The sequence below is a fragment of the Emys orbicularis genome, chromosome 1 (genome assembly GCF_028017835.1).
Source record: "Emys orbicularis isolate rEmyOrb1 chromosome 1, rEmyOrb1.hap1, whole genome shotgun sequence".
Classification (NCBI taxonomy): Eukaryota; Metazoa; Chordata; order Testudines; family Emydidae; genus Emys; species Emys orbicularis.
In genome coordinates, this window is record NC_088683.1 from 95043811 (window position 1) to 95064893 (window position 21083).

At 48.6% G+C, this 21083-nt stretch overlaps 1 protein-coding gene across 1 annotated transcript in view; it reads left to right on the plus strand.

Annotated features, from left to right (window-relative positions):
- LOC135885822 (cytochrome P450 2D17-like) overlaps positions 1 to 16976 on the plus strand; it is a 32114-nt gene extending 15138 nt beyond the window's left edge. Inside the window, exons 3-9 of the mRNA XM_065414030.1 lie at positions 979 to 1131; positions 1906 to 2066; positions 2194 to 2367; positions 10663 to 10804; positions 11549 to 11736; positions 12911 to 13052; positions 16798 to 16976. Coding sequence (XP_065270102.1) covers positions 979 to 1131; positions 1906 to 2066; positions 2194 to 2367; positions 10663 to 10804; positions 11549 to 11736; positions 12911 to 13052; positions 16798 to 16976 — 1139 coding nt within the window. The remainder of the gene's footprint in view (positions 1 to 978; positions 1132 to 1905; positions 2067 to 2193; positions 2368 to 10662; positions 10805 to 11548; positions 11737 to 12910; positions 13053 to 16797) is intronic.
- Positions 16977 to 21083: the final 4107 nt, after the last annotated feature.

The following is a 21083-nucleotide window of genomic DNA, read 5'->3' on the forward strand; positions in this document are numbered from 1 at the left end:
GGGGCGGCAAAAACCCTGGAGCCGGCCCTGTAAGGAGTGAACTGCCTCCCTTTCTTGTCCCTCTGCTGATGTCACTTTTGCTGGAGTCTGCCCCTGACACTACCTCTCATGAGGAGGAAGTCAGGTTAGATGAAAATGGGGACTCTCCTTCCCAACTGCAGCGCTGCAACAACTACTAAGACGTGGCCAGTCTGAAATGTTCAGTAGAATGTACATGCTAATCAATACTGATTGGCTGCCATTGTCAGAACGGGCAGTTTCCTATCCCTCACCATATGTATGTACCTTCCTCGGCTTGTAAAAGAAATAACCTCCTTCTGAGGAACCTCCAGGACCCAAGAGTGAAAGTGGGGGAGGGTAGAAAGAAATGCAACCTAAAAGGGAGGCTTGTTGGGCTGGAATAATCTCGGGTTATCCCAAAGCACTTTCATAACAAAGATTAGAGCTGGAAAAATATCTGTAGAGTCACATATTCTCAACCTCGCCCTGGCCCATACTCTGGCCAATGCAGGGATGCTCCCTATAGTATGTTCTCCAGTGCTTTGTCCAATCCAATTTTAAATGACTTGTGATGGGGCATCCATTAATTCCTTTGAGAGACTATTGAGTAGTTTAGTAGATCTAATAATTGGGAAATGTTTTCTCACATCCAACCTGAAGCTCACTCCCTCAGAGTATAGCATGGCTTAGCTCCATTGACTACATCAAGTTATACCAGCTGCGGATCTGACCCTGAATTTCATCCCATTACTCCTAGCTATATCTTGGACCTCCCTGAATAATCCCTCTCCTTCTGCACTATGAAGGATGCAAAAATAGCTCCCATTAGTTGCCATTTGGTGAAGCTATACTTAGTTCCTTTTATCCTTCCTCACAAACCAGTCCCCCCAGGTCAGCCCTATTTTGTTGCTGTCCAGCGAATTTTGCATGGTGTGCTCCCAGAGGTTATTATGTCTCTTGTTTATTAATACTTTCCAGGGGTGGTGCTTGCAAGATATGGTCATGCCTGGAAGGTGCAAAGGAGATTTGCACTCTCCACCTTGAAGAACTTTGGGATGGGAAAGAAATCCCTGGAGCAGCGTATGACTGAGGAAGCTGGATTTCTATGCTCTGCATTCTGTTCTGAACAAGGTTTGTAGCATCAAGGGAGATGGGGCAGGGGATCAGTGTAACTCCCATAGATAAGGAAATGAAAGGATAAAATGACTGATTATGAAGGAAGGAATAACAACACAGTATCTCACATTTGTACGTAATGCCTTATAGCCAGAAGGATACTAAAGTGCTTTGGAGACCAGACACATAGTGATCATTCATCCAGCACTATCATAAAGCCACCTCTGGGGTCGAACCTGACAGCTATTTTAACATGACAGTTTGTGATGGGAAGTAAAAACAAACAAACAAAACCCAACATCTCCAATTGAATGTGCAAGGGGAATTTTAGGTTGGTAGAATGTAATTACCTCAGCTGGAATTTGGTGAAGGCATCAACACGTAACACATTTCCAAAACATGCCATGAAGTCTTTAAGGACATCACTTTTATGCCTCAACTTAAAAACATCTGTAGCAGCATAGTAACATCTGTCTTTACACAGGAAGCATGGGTTCAGTACTGAGGCAAAGAGATGAGTACCACTGACTGAATCCGGAGCACAAACCTGAAATTCTTAAGTTTTCCATGGTGCTCTTTCTTCCAAGTATTGACCAGGCCCAACCCTGTTAGTATGTGAGACATCTTTAACTTCCCCAGGTTACATGAGCATGGACTTTAAACTGGTTTGTTCCATAAGCAGTCTTGAAATGTTAGAGGTTCTTGCTCAGTGTGTTCCATGCAGTGAGGGGCAGGCTACAATGATGTTGTGACTCCTAATGTCTTTGGTTGGTCCTGTATGTTTTTCAGGTCGTCCTTTTGATCCACATTTTCTTATAAACAACGCAGTTAGCAATGTGATCTGCTCCCTCATCTATGGTGAGCGCTTTGACTATGACAATAAGAAATTTCAGAGGATGCTGCATTTGATTGAACAGGCCTTGAACGAAGAAGCTGGATTCCTGCCCCAGGTAACTCAGCACGTATGATTTGGTCGGTAAGAAGCTGCCATTTGATTGATCAGTAAGAATGTAGTTTAGTGATTCTTTTCTGGGAGCCATAGGGTGTGGTTTTCTCTCTCTCACTGTATTATCTTAGCTCCTTCTCGTAGTACCTTGGCTGCTGCGCATCCCTGGAGTGCCACAGAGCGTCTTCCGATCCCAAAAGGAGGTCGTGAACTTCACAGATGAGCTTGTGAAGGAGCACAGGACAACCTGGAATCCTACCCAAAAGAGAGACTTCACAGATGCTTTTCTACAAGAGCTAGAGAAGGTAGGAGAGGAAAGGCAGGTGTAGATCTCTTTGGCTCTATGAATATATTAGTGATGGGAACACTCCCTATTAGCTTCCCTTGTCCCTTGTTGTAAAGTTTACAAGTAAAATCTTATTGCTAATAGAACTGCTATGAACAGCTCCCTGTTCTATTTCTTCTGGTTTTCCCTTATCTAGTGAGTCTAATGAGTTCATGCTCAGAAATCAGCTGAAGAATAGCTGATACTTGGTATTTTAATATGTACTGATAAGGCACTTACAGCCTGAGGCAGTGTCCAGTGAAGTCAAAGGTGAGACTTCCATGCAGTGCCTTAACAAGGGCGAGGCGAGTGAGGCACTTGCCTCGGGCACACAAAGCGGGTGGGGGGGGACGACGACACAGAAAGCGGTGGAGAGAAGAAAAAAAAAGCTGCTGGCACGGAGATATTTATAACCGGGGTGATCTCCCCCCCCGGCCCCACCTGCAGCCCACCCGCGCCTCCCCCGAGTGTCCCCCGACCCCGACTTGCTTCCCTCCCCTCTTCCCAGCCCCAGAGCAGAGCAGCTCCATGCTACCTCCCTGCAGCAACTGCTGCCACAGGGTCCTAGTGCCCCCCATCTCCACTGCCAGGGCAGACTGACTGTGAGCCTGCCCTTCCCCCCTCAGACCCTTTCATTTTCCAATGGGACCCTCCACCAGCACAGCCCCTTCCCTCCTCCCCCCCACAGCCACCGCTCCTGCCCCATGCTGGGCAAGGAGGCAGCCCCATCCCTCACCCCCAGTGAAGCTACAGTCAGGAGCAACAGCAGGGGAGGAGGCGCACGCAGCACCCCCCGACACCCACCACGGGGGAGGTAAGGGAGATTTCTGGACCTGAGAGAGGCCCTAGGAGCACATGCAGTGACAGTGGTGGGGGTGAGTGTGCTGCTGGGGGTGGGGGTGGGAAAGGTGGGCTCCTCCCCCAGAGTTTGCTGCTGCCGGCAGGGAAAGGGCTGGGGGAGTCCTCCTCTCTGGCCCCTATCCCGGAGCAGCCTGCCTGCACCCCAAACACATCCCCTGCTCTGCCCCACCCCAGAGCCCACAAACCCAGCCAGAGCCCTCACCCCCCCGCACCCCTACCCTCTGCCTGAGCCCCCCAGCACCCCAAACACCTTATCCCCAGTCCCAGCCAGAGCCCTCATCCCCCCACACCCTGACCCTCTGCCCGAGCCCCTCCAGCACCCCAAACACCTTATCCCCAGTCCCAGCCAAAGCCCTCACCCCCACACCCCAACCCTCTGCCCCAGCCCTGAGCCCCTCCCACACCCCAAACCTCCCATTCCCAGCCCCAGACAGAGCCCTCACCCCTACTCTCGCCCTGAGCCCCTCCCACACTGCAAACCCCTCATCTGCAGCCACAACCCACTGCCCTCACCCCTGCACCCGATCCCTCTGGACCCCTCCCATCCCCAAACTCCCTCCCAGCAGGGCCGGCTCTAGGTTTTTTGCTGCCCCAAGCAAAAAAAATTTTGGCTGCCCCCCGGCCCAGCCTTGGGCTCCTCGCTGCACTCCCCTGCCGCCCCAGCCCTGGGCTCTCCCCCCCGACCCACACCCCCCTGCCGCCCCAGCCCTGGGCTCTCACCCCCCCACCCGTACCCCCCTGCCACCCCAGCCCTGGGCTCCCCCCTACCCCCCCACCATTGCCCCACACACACACCTCCTGCCGCCCCAGCCCTGGGCTCTCCCCCCCACCTGCACCCTCCATCCGCCGCAGCCCTGGGTCACTGGTAACTTGCTCCCAGGGCAGGTCATTCAGCAGGAATTTTAGATGTGCACAGAACACAGACAGGATTGGTTCCCATAAGGTTACAGAACTGCAGTAAAGTGGAACAATTTTCAGCTTGTGTGACTGGAGGATATCTGGATGCATATTATAAGACTCTCCTACATAAATGAGGAAAAGTTGAGGTGCCTTTATTATTCTTTTGTTCCACTCTTTCTTTCTATGGGGAATTTGCCAATGCAATATCACTGTCTTCCTTTTAAACAAACAAACAAACAAACAAACAAACAAACAAAAAGCAATAGCTGTTGAAAATAGCAATTCCAGTCCTAATAACCACTGGGAAGCATTTCTTGCTCAATTTTATCCTACTTTTTCTACAGCAAGTTACAGTGGATCAGTATATTTGATTTGGGAGAAATGAAGTAACAACTGCCCAAACTGAGCTTGAGCACTCCTGAATTTTGAGGTGTTCAAATCTGGAAGGCAGGTGCTGGAGGGGGCTGTGGCTCCGCAGGGGAGCACGGCAGCATGTATGCAGCAGCGTGTCTGGCGCTGCGCGAAGCCAGACACGCTGGTCTGAGTGGCACGGTAAGGGGGCTGGGGGGTTGGAGAAGGGGTAGGGGGTTCCATGGGGGCAGTCAAGGGACAGGGAGCGGGGGGTTGGATGGGGCGGAGGTTCGGGGGGAGCAGTCAGGCGCAGGGAGAAGGGGGGGTTAGATGGGTTGGGGGTTAGATGGGTCAGGGGTTCGGGGGACAGGCAGCAGTTGGACAGGCATGGGAGTCCCAGGGGTTTGTCAGGGGACAGGTAGGGGGTGGGGTCCTAGGGGGGAAGTTAGGGGGGTCTCAGGAGGGGGCAGTTGGGGACAAGGAGAAGGGAGGCTTAGATAGGGGGTGGGGTTCCGGGAGGGGGCAATCAGGGGACAAGGACCAGTGGGGCTTAGATAGGGGGTGGGGTCCTGGGGGGCAGTTGGGGCAGGGGTCCCAGGAGAGGGTGATCAGGGGACAAGGAGCAGCGGCGCTTAGATAGGGGGTGGGGTCCTGGAAGGGGGCAATCGGGGGACAAGGATCAGTGGGGCTTAGATAGGGGGTGGGATCCTGGGGGCAGTTGGGGCAGGGGGTGGTCAGGGGACGGTCAGGGGACAGGGAACAGGGGGGTTGGATGGGTTGGGGTTTCTGTGGGGGGCAGTCGGAGGGAGTGGATGGTGGCAGGGTGGGGCTACCCTCCCTCCCCATGAAGTGTCCTATTTTTTGAATGTTAAAATATGGTATCCCTACTCACAGTGCAGCTCTCCATTCATAGCAGGCTGCAGCATGAGGTCTCAGCTTCCTCACTCCCTCCCCCTCTTTCCTGTTGGTAGTGGCCAAGGGAATGATGGGAAATGTAGTTCTTTCCCTGCTCCAGGGCTGGCTCTATGGGCAGGGAGCTAACCAAGGAACTACAGCTCCCAGGGCCCCCTTGTTGGTTCTCAGCTCCCATGCTGGATCTCTGCCGCCCCTGCAAATGGGCTGCCCCAAGCACGTGCTTGCTTTGCTGGTGCCTAGAGCTGCCCCTGCCTCCCAGAGCCTGCACCCCAATCTCCTGACCCAGCCTAGGGCCTGCACCCCAGACCTCCTCCCTCACCCAAACTCCCTCCCAGAGCCTTGGGCGGGTGGTGGTGGGGGATTCTGGGCACCACTAAAATTTCTACAAACCTGCCATCCCTGATCCTGCCCTGCAAACCTGAACTCCCAGCATTCTCAGGACACATGCTGATCCCTAGTGGCCACTGCTGATATCCAGCACCTCCCTCCTCTTAACCTGTGAGTCCCTCTCTGGATTGGAATCAGGGCCGTCCTCAGCCATAGGCAGAATAGGCAGTCGCGTAGGGCACCGCTCTTCCTGGGGCACCACACACTCTGCCGGACAGATGGGAAGCAGTGGAGCATGTAAGAGCTGCGCTGGGTCCTAGAGAGAGCCGTATGCCTGCAACACAGTCTGAGGGAGGGGATTGGCTGCTGGGGTCTCTGGGAAGGGGTGGGGGAAGGAACTCACCTGTGATTGTGACTCTCTCCCCCGGCGTGAGGTGAGGCAGACTGGGTGGCTCTGGCAGTATCCTTTGTTGCCCCCCCCCATAATGTCCATTCTTCTCCCCCCCCCCACGGAGCACCCCTCTCTCCCTCCAGCAGGGCTGGGTTGGGTGAGGTGCTAGGGGAAGGGGGGGGGCGTTGCGTGCTGAGGAATGAAAGTGAAACTAACTCACTTCCTTGGCAGCTAGCCAGGGTTGGAATGTCACAAACAGCTGGCTGAATTGGGGAAAGGGTGACCAGATGTGTGAAAAATCAGGACAGGGGGTTGGGGCAGGGTGACCAGATGTCCCACTTTTATAGGGACAGTCCCAATTTGGGTTTTTTTCCCCCTTATACAGGCTCTTAACCCTCCACCCCCTGTCCTGATTTTTCACACTTGCTGTCTGGTCACCCTAGGTGGGGGGTAATTGGTGCATCTATAAGACAAAGCCCCAAATACCATGACTGGCCCTATAAAATCAGGACATCTGGTCACCCTAGCTGGGGAGCGCATCTCTCCCCCGGGCTGGCAGCGATCCATCTCATCCGGGGGGAGCTGCGCAGGGCGGGGGGAGCTGCGGTGGCTCCGTGGGTGCCCCGTCCCTGAGATCAGATGCTGGGCTAACTTCACCATGGTCCGTGGGGCTGGCGGTGGTGCCCAGTGGCGTGTGATCGGACCTGAGGGCTTGCTGCTGCTGTTACCACTCTGCACCCCAAGAGGTGGATTTTGGGGTCCTGCAGTTTTCCACCGATCTCCTCCTCTACTGCAGCTGTGGGACCAGCAGGCCGGGGGTGAGCCAAGCAGAAAAGCAGGACTGTGTTGCCATTTAGATTGTCATTTAACAACTTTGTTTGCCAAAAATGCTTGCTAACAATCCTGAATCCAATTTCAATATTTAAAAAAAAAAATCAATCTCTTTGCCAAAAACAGAAAAGTAAGTTGTTGACAATTATTTGTGACAGGTTTGGTTTGGGGCAGGGAGTGGGCCAGTTTTCATCAGAGAAACAAAAAATGTTGACTGGCTTTCCTATAGCCCTGTTACTGCTGACTAGAGCCCTCCAACAACTGGAATATGCTCATCTCCTTACTAGTGTCTAGAGTGACCATATGTTGTACTAAGATTCTTTTGCTTTTTTTCCCAGTGAGTCAGTATAGCTTTTGCCAGCCCAGAGGTTGGGCAGCCAATGACTTACGTTTTCACAATGTTTTGTCCAATTTTCATAAATAAATACATGGTTAATATGAGTTTAAAAGGCCAGGGACACTTCCTTGTGAAGAATCTGTGCAGCAGATCATGCTAGAGCTGTGAAAATGTCAGTTTTTGATGGAACTTTAGAGGCAGTGATTTATCATGTATTTCTGGCAGTGCCCCAAATGTGCTGCTATTGCTCACGTCTTTCCAAAGAAAAATAAGGCACAATAGGACTTCTGTAACATTTCTGTGCTACCTTAATCTAGATGAGATGATTCTGTACTGACTTCATTCTGGTCACTTTGTGCTTTACCTAGGAGTAAAACTAGGGTTATATTTTCCCACTGCTTGGAAACCCAGCTTATTAAACTGGATAATGCCATTAATCTATTTACAGTATAAGGTTGATATAGAGTTGTAACTAACATTAAGACTGATGCCCACTATACATTTAAAACTAAAAATTGGCTTTGTAAAAATGACGTGGGTTTCCAACTCTACCGTGTCTCAGTCAGGGCGGAGCGCCTTGTGAGGTGTCTTCACACTAGCTCAAGGTCACAGACTCACGGCTATATTATATTATATTATATTATATTATATTATATTATATTATATTATTTGCATCATTCTGTCAATAAATCAGAATTTTTTCTATAGCGCTACTTCTTTAGTGCTAGTCTACCAGCATTACAGTGTGCTTAATTAAGTTAAACTGTTTTTAATAAAGTGCATGTGGCAAATTTTCCAATACTGTAAGCTTATGTTTGTGTTGCTAAGAGCAAGTCAGGCATAGGGGCACCAGTTTAATAATCCCACCTAGGGCACCATAAATCCTAAGGACAGCCCTGATTGGAACTGGACTGGAACCAAAGACCATCTTGGAAGCAACATTACCAGCCCAAGCAGTCAAAAGTCATGAGTTAGACCTCCCAAAATCACAGGCTCTACTGCCACCACTTCATTCATTCTTCGGTGGCAATTCGGCGGCAGGCCTTTCCCTCCGAGAGGGACTGAAGGACCCGCCGCGGAATTGCTGCCAAAGAGCCGGCCCTGGGGGAGGGCGCAATTTTATATTCTTGCCTCGGGCGCAAAAATACCTAGTTACGGCTCTGCTTCCATGGACTCTAGTGGGTGCCGTATCTGGGTCCTTCGCTCTCTTGGCCGTGGAACAGCCCTGACATAAGCCGACCATGTACAGTTTAGAGACACTTTTTAATCGTTTTGGCAAAGGTCACAGTGAAGACTTCCTTCATCCTCCCAAGTCACAGCTTCGTTCAAAGGCAGGCTGCTGGGAATTCCATGGCTGGAAACATGTTCCAGAACAAAAACCTGATCTGTTTTTATATCTTTCTAGAACAGCTGGTTGCAAAACTGAAACAATGAAACATGGAAACGTGTCACTTTTGACAAAATTTCATTTAGAAAAAATAAAAATGAAACATTTTGATAGGCTTGAAACATTCTTTTTTGAGGTTGTCAGAACAGCAATTTCAATTTTTCATTTAGAAATTACTTCGTTTAATTTTATTATGGTTTGTTTTATTTTTATATTAATTTTATTTATAGTATTTTTAAAATTTTGATTAACCTGAAACCCTTTTTGAAAAACTTTCATTTTGTGGGAAATTTCTAAATTTCAACTTCTTGTTCTGATTCGTAAACAAAGAAAATTACATTTTCATTGGCTCTTAAATAGCATATTAGTTATTGCCCATGTTAAGTCTACATCCAAATTTACAGAATTGCTCTGAGAAAATCTAGATAAGAAACCCTTACAAAACAGACGTATAAAATCCACCGCATTACAAAAGATAGCCAGACTACTTCCTGCTGTGATTCTGTCATATCTCGTATGCTAAACAAGGTGGCCCTGAAGAGTACTTGGTGGGGAGACCTGTCTTGTAGAAAATGGGATTGTCGGTTCAGTAGGTAGCACTGAGGTCCTGATCTCATAGAAGATACCAGGGCAGGAATAGGGACTGTCAAATTATTATTCACCGGTACATATATGAACTTTTGGAATCCTGATGTTAATTTGTTGGCTGGCATGTTGGCTGCACCCTGCTCGCTACTACATGGAATTCCTGACCTGATCAAGTGTGAGTGATCACACTAACCTCTTGTGCTTGCAGAGGCACAAATCTCTAAAACTGACTGGAGACCCTCCTTTAACTATGGTGGTAAGAGACTGTGGGCAGAGTTTCCCGCATGTATGCTGAGTGTACTGAGCAGCATCAGCCAGTGTGAGTCTGCCGTGCCTGGGTACTTCTCCTCCACCACCATAAGCTTTTTCAGGTGCCTTTGGCAGTGGTGCTGGAATTAGGGGGTGCTACTGCACCCCCGACTTGAAGCAGTAATAACAAACACCAGATACAGGTTTTCCATCATCAGCACCCCCACTATAAAAATTGTTCCCGCACCCCTGGACTTTGGTGGGTCAGAAAATGCAGCTGAAGTGTCCACCAGCGCCTCACGGAAACTTTGCCTGACACAGGGGGGACAGTGCAAGCAAGAAACGTTCTTGAAAAGGGGCCTCTTCCATGTTGCTCAGCACGCAGTGTTGGTAGGCTGGTCAAACTTCCTGTAACGTGCAGGGTGGGCTGTAAAGCTTTCCCACAGTCAAACGCTAGAGCGGCCACATTCTGGGAGGGTGCTAGGGAGTCTGGGATATGGTTGGTTTGACTCGGGTCTGTCTGCTACGGTGTGGATGCCAGAACCCCAGGTTAATGCCTGGGCTAGAAAATTCTTAATGTAGGGTTGACACTCCACATAGACTTCTGCAGGGGTAGTCAATTTTTTGTCAAGGTTCAAATTTCTTGGTCAAGGTATAGGCAAGGTCCAGACTGCAGAGAAAATTAAAAACAACAACAATAATAATTAATAAGTAAATAAAAAGATTTCAGGGTCTGTTCAAAAGCATCTACCAGTCCAGATTTGGCCTGCGGTCTACCTATTGACTACCCCAGTGTAGATGCTCAAGCCCATGGTTCTCTAACCCAGGGTCAGCTGAGTCAAGTGCCACTAACCCTGGGCTTATATTGCAGTGTAGACATACCCTGTGTTTTTTGAGCAGAAGGTCCTGAGCTTTATTCCGGATGAAGTCCATGATGTGTGGGATAAATTATTACCTTGAAATGTATGCGATCAAGGAGCCATTACAGCGTGTGGTGTCATATGCACGTGTTTTGCTGCACTCTGCAAACAATTCAACCTTTCAGTCTGAGAATATGAATTACCACTATCTACCCGTCTGCACCTCTCTCCCCAACAAAAATCTTAGGTCAAATCACGCTCTCTTTTGTTCCCTTCAGGCTAAAGAGCATGCGGGGAGCAGTTTCAATGACAACAACCTTCGTATGGTAACAATAGACTTGTTTACCGCTGGCACTGAGACCACCTCCACCACCCTGCGCTGGGCATTGCTGTACATGCTTCTCCATCCTGACATCCAGTGTAAGCAAGAGGACTGGTGGAGATGTGACCGGTTCTCCCAACCCTGCATCTTCCACTGAGAACTTCTTAGCATCTGCTGTCACCTTTGTGTTCTGGGCGTATCACGCTGCCGTAGCAGCAGTCACAGCTCTGATTGGGGAAATAATTCCACTGGAAAACTCTCTGAGGGGGAGAGCAAAGATCTGTGGCAAGGGAGAAGGGAGAGAGCAAGCCCCTGTTAAAGATTTCAGTGTCAGAGGGAGCGCTCACCACTTTTCTTCATGACAAGTGCACTTTGAGACCCTCGTAGCTACTTGGTAACTCTTCCTTCTCTTAGGGTCTCCGTAGGGATAAATGCTGAGCACCACCAGCCCCTCCCTCCCTATTTTCCCGGACATGTCTGGCTTTTTGGGATTTCCTCCCGGACGGGGAATTGAGGCCCAAAAAGCCGGACATGTCCGGGAAAATCCGGACGTATGGTAACCCTACAATAGTTGATAGGAAGCTGGTTAACAAACTCACAGATTATAAACCCACATTATTAATTATTATTATTATACTTCTATATTATAATAGCTCCCACAGGCTCCAATCAAGATTGGTTCCTTGTTGTTCTCAGCGTTGTACAAATAAAGATAAACAGACAATCCCTGCCATAGAGAGTTTACAGCCTAAGGGTAAATCCGTAGGCTCCCCACTTGTACGGTGTTGATGTACATCATTAAATATGTTACATCCTCCTCAATGTAAAGGGTCTTTTTCCAGGTAAAGTCCATGAGGAAATTGATAAGGTGATTGGCAGGGACAGGTCACCCAAGATGGAGGACCTAGCGAACATGCCTTATACCAATGCTGTGATCCGTGAAACTCAACGTTATGGGGATATTACTCCTGTTGGCATGCTTCACATGACATACCGGGACACCGAGCTCCAAGGCTTCTTCATTCCAAAGGTATCTATGGCCAGGCAGGGGATGCAGACATCTTCTCCCCTTGCAGACTTATCTCCTGAAGCTGCAGACATTCCATATGTGAATCTCCCCAAGGTTCCTTGCGGGGGGGTGGGGGGTGGAGCACCAGGCTCTGAATCACACAACCATTGGTAAGTTATCAAATGTGCAGTTTTGAAAGGGCTTGGGCCTCAGGGAGCCTTGTTTATGTGGTTAGCTCCATCTTCAACAGGACTTTGGATATCTGAAAAAACAACAAATCGAGCTAAAGGATTGTAATCATTACAAGGGAGACTGTAAGTTTGTCTTGGGCACCTTATAACATTAGTACATCTGCTTGAAGGTGGAGACAGGTAATGCTGATTAACTGTGTGGAGGGAATTTGGAATGGGATATAGAAACTACCTGCTAGGTCACCAGTTCAAATCCAGAACAGTAGCAACTAAAACTCTATTATCTGAAGGCTGTTCAGAGGCCACTGTGCATCTCAGTCCAGTTCCAAATGGACAAGAGACAATGACGGGCAATTATTGCTTTCCCTGGTGACAGTCTCACTGGAGAGACCAAAGACATACAATAGTCAATTCCACTTTCGCCCTTAGAGGAAGCTCCTCTAACTCAGGCCTAAGGCATGTGAGAGGGGAAAGATCTCGCTTTTTCTGTGAAGACAATGAGAATTGTAGTTCGGAGTCTCTCAATCAGCACACTCTTACCAGAGCTAAAATTAACTTGAGAAAAATTTGAAGGAACTGGGGAGTAGAAGCAATTTTCATCACATGAACCTCATTAGACATGAAAACACCACTTGCATACTCTTATGCTATGTCTACACTATGCACCTTTTAGTGACACTTGTGCTGCTAAAAGGTGTGTCATGTAGCCGCTCTTTGTCGGCAGGAGAGAGCTCTCCCACCAACAAAAAAATTCCACCCTCAACGAGAGGTAGTAGCTTTGTTGGTAGGAGAGCTCTCCTGCTGACAAAGCAATGTTCATTGAAAGTGTCCCACTCCACTGTGCTATAAGATTATACAATTAGGTACCTGAGATGGGTTCTGTGCCTTCCTCTGAAGCATCCTACAATGGCCACTTCTTGAGATGGGAAATTGAATGCAGAGGGACTGGCCTGTTCTGATGTGACAATTCTTATGTACCCCGTTTCTTCTCTGGGGTGGATCAGGGGACGACAGTCATCACTAACTTGTCCTCGGTGCTGAAGGATGAAACAGTTTGGGAGAAGCCGCACCAGTTCTACCCGGAGCACTTCCTGGATGCAGATGGGCAGTTTGTGAAGCGAGAGGCCTTCCTGCCTTTCTCTGCAGGTAAATCCAAGGGGAGGGGCAACTGGGAGAGGCCGTCCCTGTGGAAATGAGGCACAGTGCATGAGATGTGACCCACTACTGTTATGGGAAAGTGAGTCTCCTCTAAAGCAAGATGTCCCTCTCATCATGAGAGCAGCTTCCTCATGTGGAAGATCAGTGCAGCGTGTGCTGAGCTGGGTCTGTTCTACAGTGCCCTGGTGGTACCAGTATATGCAACCGCTGCAAAATAACTCCCTCTCTCTATTTCTCCAGCGCAGAAACTCTGGCCTTGAAATGCTGTACTTAGGGTCAGGCCTTGAGAGCCTGAGCAGCTTGCCCCAGGGCCTATGTAAACCACTCGGCCAAAGGGAAGCAGTCCTGTATTCTGTACTCTGCAATAAACTGGGCAACCCTCACCTTAATTAATTCATTGCTCATCTTCTACTGCTGTAGTTATTTAAATAGAAAATAAACCTGTTACAAATCAATTCCGGTTGCTTATGTAAGAAACCCACCTACCTAATCCCTGAGGAGCGCAGAACTGCCAGGTTAAGGAGGACCTTCGTCCCTTAAGCCTATACACCCATCTGTCACGTTAGGCTCTGTTCTTCATGAGCATGCTGCATCTCCCCAGAGAAATTACTTCATACTCCAGTACATCTGCTTGAAGGTGGAGGCCCAGGAATTGGTTTAGAAGCAATGTGCACACACACAGGTGAGGTGTGTGTTATTGGGAAAAGGAGGAAGTTATAGTTAAGGTTTTCTGTTAAAGCATGATCAAAATTGTTGTGTGCCACATACTTCTTTATCTGTTGCAAGGCACCCTGATCAAAGGAAGGCATTTGTTACTGGAGGCTCAGAGACCACTGCAATGGGGTACATGGATCAGTAGTGGATAAAAGGGAGACGGATGTTCCCAGTTTCCCATATGCTCCAAACTCACTAGAGAGATGGGAAGAGGGAAATACTGATTCTCTGATAGACACCAAAGGAGGCCAGCTGTGGCTGGTGGAGGGGCTGTAGGGTCTGTCCTAACCCCTCTGGTCACCACATCCACAGCAGAGGGATTTCTGAACTGGTGGGGCACGGCCTCTGCCAGGCGTGTACCAGTGCAGCCCAGGAGTTCCAGCAGTGGGAGCTGTGAAGGCTTAGCCAGGAGGATCTATGCACTGAGCAGTGTTATAGCTTTGCCACAGGACCTTTCCCAGTGACCGGATCACCTCCAAAAATAGACGAACACTTAGCAGGGTGGTTGGTGCTTTCTAGGTTTGTTTCAATGCAGCCAACCATTTCAGTTACAGAGAGGGGTTGAGGTCCCATCAAAGGAAAAAAAGGTGTCACAAACTTAATTAGGCAGCTTCTAATGCATTTCCAGAATACTCTGCAGTACTGGGGGGTTTTTCTCTTGGTACTAAACTGAGATAGATATTGGCTCAGCGGGTACATCTATACTTCAGACTGGGGGTGTATGTTCCAGGTTGGGTACACATACCCACGCTAAGTCACCGATAGCATGTAGGAGTGTAGCCACTGCAGCGTGCGCAATGGGAGGGGCTGGTCGCCCTGAGGATGATCCCATCCAAGATACTAGGTATCTACTCAGGTGGCTAGCCCCTCCCGCTGCTTTCGCCCCCATGGCTACACTTCCTCTTTTTATCACACTAGCTAGCTCAGAGTTAGTGGAGGCACGTCTCCTCGAGCTGGAGATTACACCTTCCAGCTCAAAGTGTGGACATAACCTTGGTTAAAAGCCAAATTAGTTTTTGTTCTATGATTTTATTTTAGTCCATAAACAGGTAATTGAGCAGCCACCCTCCATTTGTGCCACACTGCAGTGCAATGAGTGTCTCCCCTGCACTCTTTGTCAGTGCCTGCCTTTCACTCTCTGTGGAGCAGCGGTTCCCAAATTGTGGCTCACAACCCCAAATGGGGCGGTGCCATCAGCACATGGGATCGTGGCAATCCTTTGTGTGCAGAGGACGTCATTTTGCTCTGTACAGCATGATCTCGCATGCACCATATGTATGGGGTCACACCGGGTGGAGGACACCGTTTTGTAGGACTCTGCCATATGGCGTGAGCTCACACTTTCAGTGCGTCTGAGATCGTGCTATGCCGAGGAGCCCATTTTGCTCTTCCATGGTGTCTGGGGTTCTGGCAGGAAATAATTAAAATGGGGTCAAACTGGCAAAAAATTTGGGACCCGCTGGTCTAGAGCCTCACATAATTCAAGAATGGACTTTTTGTTAGCAGCACAAAGCACAACACCTCTACCTTTCCTATTTGCTCAACAGCCACGCTAGATAATAGTGTTGCTGCTTTTCATCTTGAACAGCTAGTCAAATTTCACGGCCCTGGGGACATTCCAGTTGGAAGGAGAGATTGATGGAGTCAGGTATTTTCTTTGATGCAATCTTATTTATAAGGAACGTACAAGTCCTGCTCCTCTGAACACAGGAGGAACCAATAACAAAAGGAGCTGTTTCTTAGCTTATGGCCCCAAGCCTCTTTTGCCAACAGACCCAAAAGCTTTTTCCCAGAGTCACACTGCACTCACAGGCTACTACTGCTTGTCCTTCTTGCTTTTGTCTCTGCCTCTATCTGTTTTTGTCTGTTCTCAGTTTTTGTGTGTTCTCTCACACACTCGCAACTCCCTCCTCTCCCCCCCCCCCCCATCTTCCCAACCTGGTCACAATACCAAGTGGAACTCCCTACCCACCTGATGCTAGTTTCTGGAAAGATTCTATTAGGCCTTGTTTTAGGTGTGGGTTACAACTATCTTAAGTGAAGGGTGTGTTCACACAGCAGTTTGAATGAGGTTTTGAGTCAACCCATAGCAAGGTTTCACACAGCTCATAACATGGTCTGACCCATAACTCATTCACTTCAGGTATCAACTCATAGACTTCAAAGTTTCATTTTACTATCTTCAAAGAGAACAGTCCAAAGAGGAAGAATGGGGTGTTGTCAGAAAGGTTCCTAACGACCAAGAGAAGGATTTTGCAGTCGCTATGGGAGTAGATATGGCACCAGTGATGTCTTTCAGGCTGGCAGTGAGGTGATCCTGTTTGTACGAGTACTGCAAAGGCTTGCTGCAGTGGTTTAGCCTGACATGGTTCATTGGTGAAGATGCACCACTTGTATTTGCCTCAAGTCCAGGAAACCAATGTCCCCAGATTGCACTTGAACCAGAATCTCCTGCCTGGTAGCATGGGCATGTTGTTCTACCTCAGATTTCTCTATCTAAAGGCATTTATTTGCCCATTTCGATTCTAGAAGGAAAGAATTCCACAAAGAGCGTATGGGACAGATTTTCAACTGGTGTAAATTATCATAGATCCTTTTACGTCAATGGAGTTATGCCAATTTAACCAGCTGAGGATTTAGCCCTGTGTATTAGAGTGTCTCTGACCCTTTTGAGTCAGGCTAATGAGGCAGTAATTCCCCTCTCCAAATCAACTGACAGAATCCTTGGTTTTATCATTTCCACTGAAGCTTCTGGTGCTGGCCACCATCAGAGACAGGGAATTGGATTAAATAGAACATTGATCGGTCTGGAGAATTATTTCCTAGTTCTTCCTGTTCACACAGGGTCCGAGAATAGGGAGACTCACCATCTGCTGCATATGGAGGCAGATTCTCTGTTCACTCCAACCTGTGGGTGTGCAGTAAGGGTCTTACTCCTTCAGTGACTAGTCATTTACATGTGGTGTTGTATCCTCCTCCTCTCTGCCTCCTCCCTCTTTTCTCACTCCCACGCTTGCAGGTCGTCGTGCTTGCCTGGGGGAACAACTAGCCAGGATGGAGCTCTTCCTCTTCTTCACCAGCCTCCTGCAGCATTTCACCATCAGTCTCCCTGAGGGCCAGGCCAGGCCTCGAGAGGATGGACACTTTGCCGCGACACTCACCCCACACCCCTACCAGATCCAAGCTGTCCCAAGATAACAGGAGTGCTATTTCAGATGGAGGAGGAGGGCAACTTTAACCATGATTCCAGGGGCTACTTAGGCACCTGAAAACTCTAGGGTTTTCTGCAGATAATAACTTGGAAATTAGCTGATAGGAGCACTGTATCTAATTCCTATATTAAAATAAAGAGAATTAAATAAATATTAGGCTCACTCAACTGTAACACTAACATGTTCTCACATCTTGTGTCAAGTCACTTAAGGGACACTGGTTAGATTTAAAATTTTCATGTATATTCTGACTTTGTTACTAACTCTTGAAGACAACAGTTGAAACAATTGTAGAAAATTCAAATTACTTTCCAGCACTTTTTGCAGTTCACCAAGCTTGGAATAGACCATTTAATGTTGGAAACATCCTACTCGGGCAAGGCCCCATGAGTTTATACTGCACCTGCTTGGGGGTGTATGGGTGTTACCTCACTCCAAATAATAAACTAGAAACTGACACTTTCAAGTCACTTTCACAGTATTGCCAACCCCAAATGTTCAAAAATCATGAATCAGGCTGACCAAAAATCATGAGATTACGTAAAAGTAATAGATTTGGTGTTCTTTTTATTTGCCTTCTGCTTTTTGAGCCTTTAGGTGCACTATGATCACATTTTGAAGCTTTCTCCACAGCCACAAGGGCTAGAAACTTTATTTTTCTTTAAGAATGCAGGCTGAAATCATCACATATCCACCTGACTCCAGGGGCTGGGGCTTTAAGGAAAATAATAATTATCATGAGACTCATGACAAAATCATGAGAGTTGGCAACACTTTTCTCACTTCTATTTAAAGGCTAGTTACTTTCCAGAAGGCTCTTAAACACAACACTACAGTGATCGAGTTGCAGTTCTCACCGGAGAACATTTAAAACCAAACACCAAGAAAATTCCAGATTTTAAAGTTGAGGAAAAAATGGAGACTTCTGAGGTATATCAGGGCCACTGCAGGCAGGAAAGGAAAATAAACAGGCACAGGAGCTCTGGGCAGCTCTTCCTCTTGAAAGAAAGTTGGAGGGTCAAATCTTCTAGTCCTTAATCCAGTAAAACTTCTATTGCCATCAGCGCCTCCACTCATAGATATTAACGTGCTCAATAACTATACACTTCCTACTTACATATCTGAACCATCTTATCCAGGGTTATACATTTTATACACATTGGCTCAGGGACTATGTATTCTGGCATATTCTGAACAGTGCTGAGCACAGAGATGGTGCCCAGTGAATAATACAAATCATGACAATAATCGTCAACTTTATGGACTCTGTGGATGCAATTTCTGTTCTTTGTTCTGGAATTGGCCTGGATACATGAAACCCTAAGAATCTGAGGCATAAACACACCTGATACTCATACGACATGTTCTCCTTCCTTCTTCTCAAACTCAGAACAAAAAATGACAAAACAAAATAGTTTTCAGTTAAAATGTAAAATTGCACAGCAGCCATTGCTCTATAACCCAGCCTGGGGCAGAAGCTGCCCCCGCTTGGGAGTTAAGTGATCTCCTCTCATCTGACTCTCATTCTCTCTCTCTTTCTTCATCCTTCCTGACCTCTGTGCTGCTTTTCATGCTGTCAACCATGACATCCTTCCCAAGTGCCTGGGACCGTTTCCTGGAGTCTCAGAGAACTGGCTGCCTTGCTTTTGCCCCTATCTATCAGAGTTCTCTTTTTTTGCAGCATGCAGCAGAGAAAGAGGCTGGTCTGCTGGATAGGCAGGGCCGGCTCCAGGCACCAGCATTCCAAGCAGGTTCTTGGGGTGGCAATCTGCAAGGGGCAGCAGTCTGTGTGTTTTTGCTGCCCCAAGCAGCGCGCCGAATTCCCGCTGCGGACGGCGGGGGCAGTCTGTGTGCAGTTAGGGCGGCACGCGCGTTTCCGTGGCGGCGGCAATTCGGCGGCAGCTTCTATGTTCAGCTGCCCGCGGCGGCAATTCGGCGGCTTCTCTCTTGAAGACTGAAGCTGCCGCCGAATTGCCGCCGCCGCGGAAACACGCGTGCCGCCCTAACGGCACACGGACTGCCCCCGCCATCTGCAGTGGCAATTCGGCACGCTGCTTGGGGCGGCAAAAACAGTAGAGCTGGCCCTGTGGATAGGGAGCTAGCCCTGAAAGACCTGGGCTCTGCTCCCCCCATGGACTTCCTGTATGACCTCAGGCCAGTACGTTAGAGACAGAGTTTCAAAACCTTTCAGATACCCAAAGATGCAGCTAGGCATCTAGTGGGGCTTACAAAGCACCTAACATAGACACATTTCAAAATCCCACTAGGTGCCTAAATAGCTTTGAAAATCTGTCCTTATGTCTGTGTGTGCCTCGGTGCCCCATCTGTACAATGGGGATAACAGCACTGCTCTACCTCGCTGAGGGGCTGTGAGGAGAACTAGGTTAGAGATTGAGAGAGGCCACATAAGTAGCAAAGGTAGAGTGGGAACCTCTCTATACACTGCTATCCCTTCCCTGGGGTTTGCCCCCTTCTTTTCACCTATGCCCCAAAATCTCCCTTTTCTGAATGTAAGCTTGTCCCAGAGGGCTTGGCTGTATTTCTTCTGAATCATCTGGGGTCTCTCCAAAACAACTCTCCCTCCCCCACTCCACAGTACCCCTTCTCCCAGTGGTTATGGTACTCACCTAGGTGACCTAGATTCAAGTCCGTGGTCCTCTGAGGCAGTGTACAAATTCAAACTTAGGTCTTCTACATCCTAAGTGAGTGCTGTAACCACTGGGTTATTGGGTACAAGAGCGCCTCCTCCTCCAGCTGTGTTTTATGTGGGGCCAGACCCAGTAAACATGCTCTAAGGCAGCCTCTGAGTACACCTCTGGGATTGGGCCCCACAGGCAAGATAGCCGGGGGAATGCCTAGTTTGTGAATCATGCTAGGGCTTAAGCATGAGTTGCTTTACACTTGCAATGCTGGAATGCCTGACTTCATGGGGTCTTTGGGTGGCTGTGAAGACCCCCTACAGGACAGACATATATAGCAACACGCTCTAAAAATCTGATTGGACATTTATTTTTAACACAAATCACCATGGGCCAGAACCGGTGCGGGAAAAAGATGTTACTGAATTGAATGTTTAACATATGTAGTACACAAGTTCCCTAGACATAAGACTGCAGCCTGTCTGCTTGACACCAGTGGATTGCATGCTCATGGATCTAGCTGGAAGGAAAATCCTGTCTTGTGAGTGTCTGTCCTAATTACCACTTGCTTGCTGGATAAACCACTTCATTATGGGTTAGTGTCTACACAAGGAATGTAGATCGCATGGGGATAGCTTCCCAGGCAGCATGATTTCACATCTTATTCTACCACACTAGGAAGCTATCACCCATGCAAACTACATTTCTGCATAGGCATTACTTACCATCACTGCTACATTTATGGTTTACTCGCTTGCTTGAAAATGTGGAGAAAAATATGCTCATTGGTCCTATTCTTTACATGTATTCTCGGTGTCACATATATAATGCCTCCAACAGGGCGTCCTTAGGATTTATGGGGCCATACGCAGTATTATTAAACGGGTGCCTCTATGCCCGACGGCAGCCCAGGCTCGCAGCTGGAAGGGGAAGAAGGGGAAGGGACAAGGCAGCAAAGGAGACTGAGCCACCCGGCCCAACTCGCGGCGGCTGAGAGTCACAGTTCCCTGCCTAAGGACACTGCAGTGCGCGCTGGGTGTGTGGGAGCCGACCCGCTCTTACCTGCTGTCATGGGTGGTGAGTGAAGCTGCTGCTTGGGGAGGCTAGCTCCCCAGCCCACCTCTTCTGCCTGTGGCCCCACCCATACTCCACCCTGCTCCACCCCAGGCCCCGCCCCCCACTCCGCCCAGGCCCCCCACCTCCACTGTCTCCCTCCTCTCTTCCCTCCCCCTCCCTGCTCACCCCCTTCCAGCCAAATCCCTGAACCCAAATGAAGCAAATGACATTAGAAAGAAATTGCAGAAGAGTGTTTTTTTCAAAAGAAAATGGAGCACGTTTTCCACTGCATGCCTAGGGTTACCATTCGTCTGGATTCTCCCGGATATGTCCAGCTTTTCTGAGTTAAAAATAGCGTCCGGGGGGAATTTGTAAATATCCGGATTTCCCCGCCATGC